The 12,683-nt window shown below is 31.8% G+C and overlaps 1 protein-coding gene and 1 long non-coding RNA gene across 10 annotated transcripts; both read right to left on the bottom strand.

Moving 5' to 3' along the window:
* Positions 1–3,995: 3,995 nt before the first annotated feature.
* On the bottom strand, positions 3,996–6,354 carry LOC121210438 (uncharacterized). Its single transcript, XR_005905559.1, has 3 exons — positions 6,262–6,354; positions 5,229–6,159; positions 3,996–4,381 (listed from the first exon to the last, which is right to left on the bottom strand). It is a non-coding gene; the product is annotated as an uncharacterized lncRNA (long non-coding RNA).
* Positions 6,355–9,630: 3,276 nt separating this feature from the next.
* On the bottom strand, positions 9,631–12,102 carry LOC107939978 (serine/threonine-protein phosphatase 5). 9 transcript variants are annotated; one of them, XR_005905532.1, is made up of 6 exons: positions 11,753–12,067; positions 11,500–11,685; positions 10,997–11,145; positions 10,654–10,793; positions 10,192–10,244; positions 9,631–10,092 (listed from the first exon to the last, which is right to left on the bottom strand). XR_005905532.1 is itself a non-coding variant. In XM_016873380.2 (5 exons), the coding sequence occupies exons 2-5, from the start codon at positions 11,591–11,593 to the stop codon at positions 9,826–9,828; spliced, it is 594 nt and encodes a 197-aa protein (XP_016728869.1). In that variant the 5' UTR covers positions 11,594–11,685; positions 11,753–12,084; the 3' UTR covers positions 9,631–9,825. The 9 variants fall into 9 exon arrangements, 4 of the variants coding, with proteins under 4 accessions (XP_016728869.1, XP_040938262.1, XP_016728868.1 ...); XR_005905526.1 differs by having other exon boundaries at positions 11,500–12,099; XR_005905548.1 differs by lacking the exon at positions 10,997–11,145 and having other exon boundaries at positions 11,753–12,085.
* Positions 12,103–12,683: the final 581 nt, after the last annotated feature.

Raw genomic sequence — 12,683 nt, 5'->3', positions numbered from 1 at the left:
AAATATAAATATTTATTTAACTTGTTTTGTTTAGATATGGTGTTTTTATATAAATATAGATATTTGTTTATATTATTTGTTCAGATCTTGTATTTAATATAAATATTTATATTTATATTTGTTCGCTAACGTTGTTTTGTCCAACAACCATTACAATCCAAAATTAAAATATCTACAATAAAAGGACAAATGACAAATTCAAAGTAGTCCGCTTGCGATAAAACCAATCTAAGGTGGTTTAAAAAAATATTGTATTAAAAATATTTATAATTTTTTACCAATCTAATGATAAATTTTTTTATATTATTTATTTTTAATGTCAATAAATTTCTTTTATAATTATTTTTTATTTTTATAACTCCAATAACTTAATATTTTCTAAAATATTTATTTATTCAAACAATGCAATTACAATGACTAATATTTCAAATTGATGAATTCTAAAAATGCTAACATTTAAAAAATCTCTAAAATTTAAAAATTTCTTATCCAAGCACACTAAAACTTATAGGTACTAAGACTTTTCTAACTTTTCCCTCAAATCTAAAATGTATATTTCAATTCTTTTTTTTTCAAAACGGTAAACTATATTTTGATCCCTCCAAAATTATAAAATTTTAAGTTTATAAAAAGTTAAAATTATATTTGTTGAGGAAGAAACTCTTTCAAGATAAGTTTTTAAAGTGTTATTTGTTGGGTAGCCGACCAGACTCCCAAGAATATCAAGGTATTTCCCCTAGTGATACCATATGTACAAGTAAGTGGCCTATATGTCTCAAGTTGGTAGTTCGTGTCTCTCTTGCACGTAGGTCAAGTTACTTACATAATTACCATCACACACTACAGTAACACTTCTCTCATGAGCTTTATAAGTCATATCTCCACCAACCAACATACTCCTAACCCTGTGAACTTACGCTCATGACAGACCTTTTAAGGCACTTGGACTCTTTACAAAGTTGTGGGAAAAATCCTGCCACAAGACAATACCATGATGTTGTTAAGAGTCTTATCAATTATCTAACGAATAACATTTCGAAGATTTGTCTCGAAAAAATTTGCCTCTCAACAATATTTAATCCCTCTAAAAATTTTAATTTAATATTCATAAAAAAAATAACTTTCCTTCACCTGAAAAAAAAAAAGAATCTTTGCTTGATAATAATCCAATACCAAGAAAATGGGTTAGTCGGCTAAGGATTAAGTTCCATGTGCGGTGCATGTGATTCGGCATTATATTTGATACGAAAAGAAAAACATTCAATCATGTAACAATGAATGTAATAAGGAATCAGATTGTGAAATAGAATTATTATTATTATTATTACAAAATAATGATAAGATCTTAAATAGCTTTCTCCATAGTTGACTTGAAAGGAAAAAAACAACTAAAATTTTGTATTTCTTGGTGCTCCCAAGTCAAAAACAGTGTTAAAGATTTAAAAAAAGCAATATGGAGTATGGTCCAGGCAGTGATTAAACCTGCCATGCTTCAAATCGGTAGGGTTGGTCTGTCAAAGGAGACAAAATAAATGTGATTTGGGGCTACCTTGTGCCCAAAACCCATGACAGCAAACAACCTCTAGAAGTAATTAGATGGCCAAGAATGTGACCATTAAATCGATAAATATCACCTCTACAGACCCATCCATTAAATAGAAGAGAATTCAAACATTGAAGATTATTGCATGAATCGTCAATGATTTCTTAGTTCAATGCAGAGGTGGAGTTTGGAGAGCGGGCACGGGTGCTCAAAATTTTAACTTCTAATTCTTTTTAATAATTTATAAAATTTAAAATTAGTATTGTATTTTGCCTTCTAAAATAAAAAAAAATTGATTAATCATTTAAAATCTATAAAGATATAGATTATTAAAATAGTGAAATTACAATTTTACTATTGTAATAATATATAATTTAATTTCGCTTCCAATTTTTTTGGCTTCACCCTTAGGCAAGGGTGGATCTAAGGAGGGATGGCAAGGACCCCAACCCCCTCTAAAATGAAAAATTTTCTATTTAGGTCTTTTATAATTTATGAAATTTTAAATTAATAATAGTAAAATTACAATTTGGCCCCTCCAAAAAATAATAAAAATTTGATTTAGTCCTCTAAAAACTATAGAGATATAGGATATTTAAATGACAAAATTGTATTTTTACTATCATAAAAATATATAATTTAATTCTGGTCCCTCCAACAAAAAATTTTAACTTCTCCCTTACCCCTTTAAGTCGTATTTTTGGATTCGTACTGCCCCTAAGTTGATAGCAATGGTAAGATTGGGCTCTAAGATCTTAAGTTCGAGTCTTACTTTATGTAAAATATGTAAATTTTCTAGTTAATTATTCAATTTAGTTGTTGAATTAATTACTAAGCTTAATGCATCATGTAATGATTGAATATATTATAACTATTATAACTTCAAAAAAGAATTATTACATGAATCAATTAAATTAAAACTCTGATTCGATTTGGACCATATCCTTAGTTCTTAACCAAAATCATTTTCTATGCCCACCCTAAATAGGGCAACCAGGGGCCACCCATTTTGTTAGTTAATGACGTGCATGGAATGAAACCTCATCTGGTCCAGCCATCAGCCATAGGGGGTGGCCTGCATGGCATGCCAAAGCTGGCATGAATAGACAAAAAGAAAATCACATAAAATGACTTGAAAGAATCCTTTAGAACAGATGATTGTTCCATTTATGTTTTGTTGTCTGAGGGCATATAAGCCGAGGCTGTTACTGCCATGGGTTCACACCCCTTCATATATTGCAAAGTGTTTTTTTTATTATAATTTTTTTAATCAACATTATTGTACAAAAACATGGTGGCTAACCAGTGATTCTATGTGTCCAGAAATAAATTTAAATTTATATACAAAAATAGGAATTATAGAATATTATACTACCTATAATTATAAGGGAAAAATCTCTAAGTTACATGTAAATTTTGATTCCAGGGTAATGTGATACAATAATTTAGTGTATTTGTATAGAAACTACGTTAATTTTACTCTATTTATTTCTATATTTACCTAGTTGTATACACAAACAACTATTTTTATCCTATATGATTTTTTTTTACTTTATAAGCTGAAATTTATAATAATAAATTTTGAGATATTGCATAGTAGTACTTTCTCTTACTTTTAATGAAAATTTCAATTTTTAAAAGATAAAATAAAATTAGCTAGGATATATAGTTTGTTTTTATGATCAAATTCTACTATTAATATTTTATTATCATTGCAACAAAATTGACTTTTAGTGGCGTTTTTTAAGGTCTTTAGCGGCACTTATACTATTTGCGGCGTTTTTACAAGCACCGCAAAAAACGCCGCTAAATTTTGCGGTGTTTATTTAAAAAAACGTTGCTAAAGATCATGACCTTTAGCGGCGCTTTTCCCACAAACGCCACTAAAGGTCATAAAATTTAAATATATATATATATATATTATAAAATATTATAAAGGTCATGAAAAATATAAAAAGTTTAAAATTCATTAGCAAAATATTGAGAAGAATAATATCCATGATATAAATATAAAAATTTTCTATTAAAATTCATTATCAAATTAAATTTTCTATTAAAATTTTAACTTTAAAACTAAATACAAAAAATTAATGAATTTAAATTTAAATTTAAAATAATAAATTAATACCGCAATTAAAATCCAAAAGTTAAAACTCAAGTTATCTTAAATATTAAAATAAAAATAAAAATTTTGAATCAAAACTAAAATAAATGACAAAAATTAGATTAAATATAAAGATATCAATAAAATAAGATATTATAATGAAATTACTTAAATGAAATAAGGACTTAAATCATAACCATGTAAAATATAAGATTTGAATATCCATTTCCATGTGAAATATCAACATTGATTATTTAAATTGATTAAGCTGCTAATGAATATTCTATTTTCTAAGTCAAAATTACAATTCGTTTTTTTTTTTCTTTCAACTCAAATAAAAATAAAAGGTTGAAAACAAAACAATTAAATAAAAAATAGAATAATTAGTTGACACGAGATTATTATTAAATATATGCAAATATGCAAGTAGACTATTACAAAACTAGGTGTAATTTTTGATCAACTAATTAGTTGATCCTACTGCAGGTTCTATCTATAATCTGCTTAACTAACATACAAACATAAGGCACTCTAATACTTTTTTGCACATAAAATATCTGAAACTCACACCTGAATTCGGATTTAGAGCACATACGGTGTCAACTGCATGTTGATCAATATCATTCTTATTCGCTGCTGCAATGCCTCCCACATGCATTTGTAGAGGTAGGAGCCAGCCATTATGTGCCTTCTGCAAATTTTTCTTGGACCGCAATCTAGTGTAGTTGGTTTTTCTTGTTCCATTTGCCACCAGTCAAAACATAAAAGAGCTATATTATGGTAACTCCATCAGCTTACACAGTAAATTATAGCTCGCATGTTTCAAAGGTATGATTCAATCAGTGGGGATTCTGGTAAAATAACAGTCGTTGAGAAGGCAAATTGATGATAAATTAGATAGGAGCAGAGAATATATACTATATTTTATCTGAACAAATGTTCATTTCTTCAAATATATTGGAATGAATAATGATTAATTTGCATCATCAACACTAGTGAAAATCCATAAAGAAAAAAAAATGATAGTTAGAATGTAGCATAAAATTAGCTTAATTCTGCTGGGCAAAATTAGACAACTGCATCCCAAACACCATTACTAGAGATAATCATCCTACCACCAGCAGTAGACAACTACAAAAAATAGGCTAGTTGGTAAAAGAAAACAATTAATAACAATCAAGAAAATGTCTTCTAATTTTAGATAAAACACTAACTCGTTCAAGTAGACCCTTTTAAAGAAAACTGATTAAGAAAGAAAATTCCAAATGCAAAAGCACTTCAACGTGCAAGTATAGGACACATGAGGATACGGATATGAAATTAATGGCTCTACTATGGAGTTAATGATCACAAATTCAGAAATGTTACTGGTTTGGAAGTTCGAGGAACTCCATTACAGCCAAGTACATATCCAATCTCTTAAAATAGTGGCATAAGGGAAAAAATTAACATATAAAACTTATGCCAAGATGAACAAGGGTTGTTGAGTATTTCAATTTAAAATCTGTGGAAGACCAAAAAGTAGCAGCTGATAAAAGCAAATCACATTTTAACGAGACAAAGATGAAGCATAAGCAGTACCTCTCTTTCCTTGATTTCTTCCTTGAGAATAAGCTGCACTTGTATTTTGAAACAGGTAGCAATGAAATAAGTTCTTGGGTGAGACCCCGACTTTGTGTTCCAACACTCTCCCCTAACTCAAGTAATTCCTAAAGAGATAAATGTAATCATGAATGGTTAATAAAAAAAATAAAGAAACAATTCACGAATGCTAAATTATTGTGTTTTAACCTAATAAAATTAAGCAACGATTTCAGCTAAGTCTAAGGATGAATATGGACTGGTTTGGATTGGTTTTAAGGAATAATCACATCAACCCAAAATATTTTGGTTTCTGAAATTTTGAATTCAAATTAATCTAAATTATAACAAAAATCAAACAAGCAAATCAAAATATTTAAATGAGATTGTAAGGAACCTATAATGAATAAAGAGGATGACCATGGAACAGGACCAGTATATAAAATAAAGCAGATATAAATAATGTTTATATACAATGAAAATTAGACTTGAACCAAAAAGTCGTAAATTAAAGAAAGTTTATATACTCAATTACTCATGAAGCATGAATCAATGGTGAAGCTTGGAGAGTACTGGTTTGAAAAAATGTCAAAAGAGTTTTAAGTGTCAGCATATAGGAAAAAAAGTCAATTGTTGTTAGTCTATTCATGAATCCACTGATCTTTATTTACAAATAAAAGATTAGTAAGCTTGCAACATATATTAAACTCATAACCATACAACGATAAGAAAAGAAAATTTTGACTTCCTAGTTTCTCACAATAACTTCTCTTATATATTTCAATCTTTTAAATATCTTTGTGATTATTTTATGAATCAATTCGCATGTTTAATATAACATCAAGAATGAAAGCGAGTAGATATAACAAGACCTACCATTTTTGGATGTGTCCTGCCAATCCTTCACCCAAAATTTTCCTAGTCTAAATTTCTGGAATTTAGTAACATTAGGAGAATAAATGATAAACCTTCATAAGGAAAGTTGGTTTTAAGGGCTAAAATGGAAATGCGTAAGTTAAATATAAATACTTACTTGTAAATAACTTTTAACATGGTAAAGATTGAGTCCATTTAAATCCATCAGGTCCAGAATAGTCTTCGGCGTTGCTTCTGAAAATAAGATTTATGGTCAGTTCTATGGATAATTAACAATTACTTCAGGTGCAAGGTAGCTTACCAGCAGCAACGGCAGAGCCCCACAGTAACTCTAAGAATTCAGTACTATTGAGAAAAATATATACACAGTTGAGTTTCAGAGACCAGAAAGCACAAGACAAAGTTCATGTAACGCCCCGATTTTTGGGCCTAAAAGTATTGGGCCTTGAGTCTGGATTCGGGTAGAAGACGGCCCGAATAATTTGGATGTTTTAAATTATTATTATTTCATATGTTTAGTGTAGTAATTAAATAAATTACGAAGGGTTTATGGTGTGGGGAAAAAGGTCCAGGGCTCGGCCCATAGCTTTAGCAAAATTCTTAAATTTTGCCTTTTAAGGGAATCTGGGCAGTAGGCCTTATTAATAATTTGGGTCTGAGTATGTTGGTGGGCCTTTGAAAGGCCCAAGAGTAAATTTAATTCGAGGCAATTCCTGAATTTTAATTTTGGGAGAGAGGGTTCTGGCGATATGGGCTTTTAAAGTTGAGGTGGTAAAATAAGACACAAAAATATCCGTGGTAAAGTGGCATGTGGCGCCACCTAAGTGTTTGGGGAGTGACGTGTGGATGATTAGGGGGAGTCAGAGTTCAAGTCACAAGGTAAGCGTGTTGTTACTTTTATTTTTGTGTGCATGTGCCGGACATGTGATAGAGCTTAAGTGGAAATTCGGTTAGGGTTTTAGGAAGGTTTGGCCGTGGGTCTGATTGCCCATTAGGGCAAGCTTTATTTTTTTTTTGTTTTTTCGAATTAGGGTTAGCCACCTAGAGCCTTCACTTTCATTCGATTCTCTTCTCAGTGTCGCAAAAAGCAGAAAAACGCAGAGTTAGATCTCTTGAGTGCCGAATTCTTCCTTCTCTTCTCCTCTCTTCTTCTATTTTCTTTTTCTCCTTCTTTTATTCTCTGGCTGAAACATTCCTACCATTCTACTCATCTCCTCTTTCATTCCCATTCTTTTCTAAACTTCTATAGCTGATTGTCATAAAAGCCGAAATCCCGAAAGTTGTTTCTTGTGCCGATTTCTTCTAGCCAAAATCCTCCTATTTTCTTCATCTCTTTTGGTCGATTTTCACATCCTCTAAACCTCAACCCCTGTTGGCAATACCACTGCAAAACCACCATACCAAATAATCTTCCTCTTTACAGTTCCAAAAGCCGAAAACACCATAGTTTTTAGGGACAATAGCCGAATCTTTAGATCTCTAAGATTCGATTTCTGCTAGTGTTTAAGGGCTGGATCTGCGTCAGATCTGAGAAGAAACTGAAGTGGAATCGTTTTGGTTGAAAGAACCTGTGGTAAGTACTCAGATCTATTCTTTATTTCGGGTTTTAGAAAAGCCAAAATCCCTAAAGGCATAGGGAGGCTGTCGATTGGAGCTTAAGGCTCTAAGGGTTGTAACAATTAATTTTTTTTGGTGTTAGTGTGATCTAGAGGCTACTGATCAAAGGCTCGGACAAGTGGAACGACTAGATCTAGATCTAGTCACTAGTTTTAGCAAAGGTAGGATCTCAAGGGCCATATGTATTGATGGTCGATTATGGTAAGTAAGTTTATGATGATTGCCATTGCATTTTGGATTTGATATGTCTAGTGACCGATTGTAGGATATCGTGGGAGATTTCGGTAACAGTTGTCGCAAATCAGGTGTGTAAATGACACCCACTAGTAGACTAGATCGGCAAAAGCTGAAAAGTCGAAATACCGAAAAGCCAGCATTTCGAGATCTTGTGAGCGTGCAAGCGCTCGTGGGATTGTTTGTATTGATAATTTTGTTAACTTCAACGGTAAGATTTCAGAATGTGTAATTTCGCGCACTTCGGTATTTTTAGGCTTAATGGGCCGAAATCAGGTTAATGGGCCAACGGGCCCAATTCGGTAAAAATGCTCAGTAAGTGTTTCTGTTAATACGTTAATAACTATAATGAGCATGAAACCTTAAAAAGACTGATAAAATTACTGAAATACCTCTGTAAGGTAGAAATATCGTATTACCCCTGAAGAGGTAAGTTTACGATTACGCTCCTCGAGGGTAAATAACTGTTCTTACGCTATAATCTGACTGTCTTTCTGAAGCATGCCTTGTTAATTATATATATTCTGCATACATGTCATAATGCATGGGGTTGGGTTTTGTTATGGAGGAAGAACTCGTTCTGGTGGCTGTGCCACATATTCTGATATAAGCAGCTTTGCTGCGGATTATAGTTAGTGCCGCAACCGGTGCTAACACTGTAAGTGTAAAGATGGCGTGGGTGATTTATTCCCCACAGAAAGTGCAGGGATAGACGCAAGTGCAGGGTTGGATGGGGTTATCTTGCATTAATCATATGAGACTGTTTTGTTATGGGCCAACTGTATTGAAATGGGCCCAACTGTACTGATATGGGCTAGGCCCAGTATACTCTAATACTGTAAGGGGCTATGGCCCAGATTGTTATTGATATAGGCTAAGGCCCAATTAACTCTGATTTTTGAATAGGGCTTAGGCCCAGTAAAGCTTGAACTGATTTGGGCTCTGGTTAGGATACTTTACACACCGAGTTCTCCAAACTCACCCCCCTTTTTCCCATCTTTGCAGGTGAGCCTTAGATCGGTGGACTTGGAGACGGAGGGATTCAGAGTGGCCATGTGGACTGTTTAAAATAAGTGTTTATACCTTCACTTTTATTTTAGATTATTTCCTTTATATTTTTGGGTTTTTAATTTGTAATAAGGCCGCTTTAATTATTTTTAATTGTTTTTAGTATTTTTTGTTAGTTTTGATATTGTTTTAATTGTTTGAAATTGAATAGCTCTAGGGAGCGTTTTTAAAAGAAATTACCTGATTTCAAAATATCGTGAAACAAAACAAAGCTTCCGTAACGAAAACATTTTCAAAATTAATAACATTTTTAAATGGTTTTAAACGAATTGGTTTTCCCTGAACAATCACTCAGTCAAAGTGTGGCAATGGTTGTGTGCATGTCTAGGATTGGATCTATGGAGAGCTGGGTACTTAAGCAGTCTAATTGACTCACCTCCTCTTTACTGGAATCCTACCTGGTGCACAGCTTCCATTCACTTTAATCTATAACGAGGATATTCTTTAAACACTAAGAAAGACTTTAGATAAAACATGACTTTTCTAGAAACGTTTCGATGTGACACGCCGGATTCGGTTGTAACGTTTGGGCCGAGTTTAGGGTGTTACAATTCAGTTCATGCATGAGGACTACCCGGTAACACATGTCATCCAAAACAGAAGAAACAAGCATGAAATTCTCTAGTAGCAACTTACGAAAGAGCCTGAACAGGATCCAAATTTAAATCACAAAAGAATATGGAAATTACATATAAGTAATTACACAAACAATTACCATAAAAGCAATAAACTAGTAGTTAAGAAGAGGTGAAAGGCTAGGTGGTTGTCATCTAACAATTAAGGCTAGGTGGTTCTTGTTATATCACCAATGGATCGTGAAAGTTACATATGGGATGACTTCAGGTGGAATGGAATATAATGGAAGTAATGAAGTGTAGTTTTGAGGGTCAAGGTATGAAGCAGGAAAAGTATAAGGCAACTCAAATGCATTCCAGTAGCATTCAAGACCATCTGCAGCAGCAAGCTGAGTCTCACTCTCAGCTTCAACTATTTTTCTTTCATTCATTGGCACATCAGTTTGCCATTCGAAATATGAACTCAAAACCATGGTACGTAGCTGTTGAAAATACTAAAAAAAAAAAAGAAAGAAATTTATATTACAGGAGACCCAAAGTAACAAAAGATTACAGAAAATAAAAAAAAAGGGTAAAAGAGAAGCTCTACATACCTGAAATAGAAGAAGAAAACTATGAAAAATCAGTTTTAGTGCTTATCGACTACCTATTGAGTTTGAGAAAGGAAAGATTTTTAGAAGACCAAACTTTATACAAAAAAGAACTTAATCAAAGTATATAAAAGAGTACCAAAAAAAGCCACAATTAATTTATATAGCTTGTTATGACCTGATTTTGTTTCTTTTCTGTCAAATAAATATTTAATAAAATGATAATCTAATTTCTATATTCAATCCATTATTTCGATTTTTAAGATTCATTAACTCAACAACTACTTTCTGCACTTTAAATTTTATTATATTTACTACTAATATATAATAAAAGGCTGCATTCTGTAATAACCCTGTAAGTTAGAGAACCATCAGAACAAGAACAAAAATATATACTGCATAAAAGGCTGAATCACTTCAGTAGATAAAGCATGCCTTTGAATATTTAGGATCCACTTCAATTACCTTAGTAGCATCCTGTATGCCACTACCATACTCTTCCAATTTGGTGTGAGCAAGTGAGCGATTGGCCCAGTACACTACATTCTGACTATTTAGCTCTATCGCCTGCGTGTACAAGTCAATAGCCTGACCATATTTGTGTGCTGAATAAAAGAAAATCGAGAGCTTCAGCACAATTGAACACAGAAATTGCAAACATCACTATCATAATCCTCATACATGCATTCGACTATCCACATTCTGCACTTTCTCTATGTAGAATCAAACACTTTAACCCAATCAATATTCGATAAAACAAAATAAAAAATTTGTGATACTGAGATTTACATGCTCATTACATTGGTACCTTTAAATGCTTCATTAGCTTGGTTTTTGATTTCTTTAGCTCGTGAGAGGTTAGAACCTTCATTTTCCATACCGGGCATAACCTTTTTATCAACTTGTTTAAATCAAGTTAAAATGTTAGTGAAAAGCTTATTTTCTTCTCACAAACCTCTGCATCATCCACAACATTAAACAAACAACACATTAGCAAGACGACAATGCTTGCATCTTCTGAAACAAGAGGATCCTATGTAGTAACTAACATCCATAACAAAAGTTATCAGAAAAACTTCGAAAATAACAATACCTAAAGCACATTTAAGAAATAACAAATCTAAAATTATCATCAAAATTTTAATTAAAAAAATAACATGCACATACAACTGGGAAAAAAAAAGCTAATACAACTTAAAAAAAAAATCCATATCTTCTATACTAGGATATTCAAAACTTCATATTCAAAGACAAAAATTTCAAGCATAAGCGAACAATCAAAAGCAAAATAGAAATAAAAGTTGGGAATACCTTCAGGGATTGTGAGAAGAGGCTGAGAAGAGCAATCACAAAGGCAAGGTAGGCAAGTGTTGGAAGTGTGGCTGAAGGCTACTAATCCTTCCATGAAATGCCAATACAGAGGTGGACCCACTATGTAGCCGAATAAACAGAGGCCCAATAGACACAACCCCACCTTCAACGCCGTCGTCTAGTTCACTGCCAAGAAAGCAAATCAAGACTGAAGCAATTTGATGCAGTAGTCGGCAAAATGTCAAATCCTAACCATGCATTTTGTTTTTATTCAATGATTCTTCGACAGTCGAAAATTTGCAGGTGGGTTTGTCAATCTTTCATCGAAATGAGTGTGTGGAAGTGGGAATGCGAATGGGAACGAAGTAGCAAACTGTTAGTAAGGACTTGAGACAGCTAGGGTTCCTTTGATAAGAGCTTGGAGACGCTGCTGGAGAGTTTCTTGATTGAAAAGAGCAACGGAGGGGTGAGATTGGGGGTGTTTTGACGATACCGATTTTAGGGGGAAAATTAGGGGTTTGGGCTAAAATTTGGGGATAAAATCGCGCCTATTTTTAGGTGAAATGATTTTTTTTTGGCGTTCTTATAAAAAAATGCCCCTATTGTTAATCTTTTGTGGCATTTTTTTATAAAAAGGCCACCAAAAATCATTTCATTTTAAATAAAATGACACTATTTTGCTATGCTAAATTTTTTTTATTTTATCTGTAAAAAATTATTAGTTAAGTGATTTTATAAAATATTTATTATTTTTATTTTTATAAATTAGTTTTTATAAATTAAAAATGAAGTACTCTGAAAATAAATATCGCATATTTTAATATGAAAATAAATAATTAAATGGCTGTAATTAATTATTAAGTTAGAATTATCCAATGTAAACAATCAATCTCTCATATATCAAATTTCTATTAAAGATTGAGACGTTAATCATGATTTTATATTATTCTTTTCTGATCTAATCTCTATTTCATTAGAGATATTTCTTCCTAACTAAAATATAACTATTTTGCTAGATGTTCGATGTGAAATGATTTTAGTTTTTGTATTTCATTTTTATTTGTTATAATTTGGTCCTATCCATATCAATTGTTACTTTTTTTTATTTATCAATTTTTTTTAATTCTAATATTTAAATATATCAAATGGTTTAGATTAAATATTTTTAAATATAAAAATATTAA

Source organism: Gossypium hirsutum, chromosome A02, assembly GCF_007990345.1.
Source record: "Gossypium hirsutum isolate 1008001.06 chromosome A02, Gossypium_hirsutum_v2.1, whole genome shotgun sequence".
NCBI classification, from domain to species: domain Eukaryota; kingdom Viridiplantae; phylum Streptophyta; class Magnoliopsida; order Malvales; family Malvaceae; genus Gossypium; species Gossypium hirsutum.
This window is presented reverse-complemented; position numbering and strand designations above follow the sequence as displayed.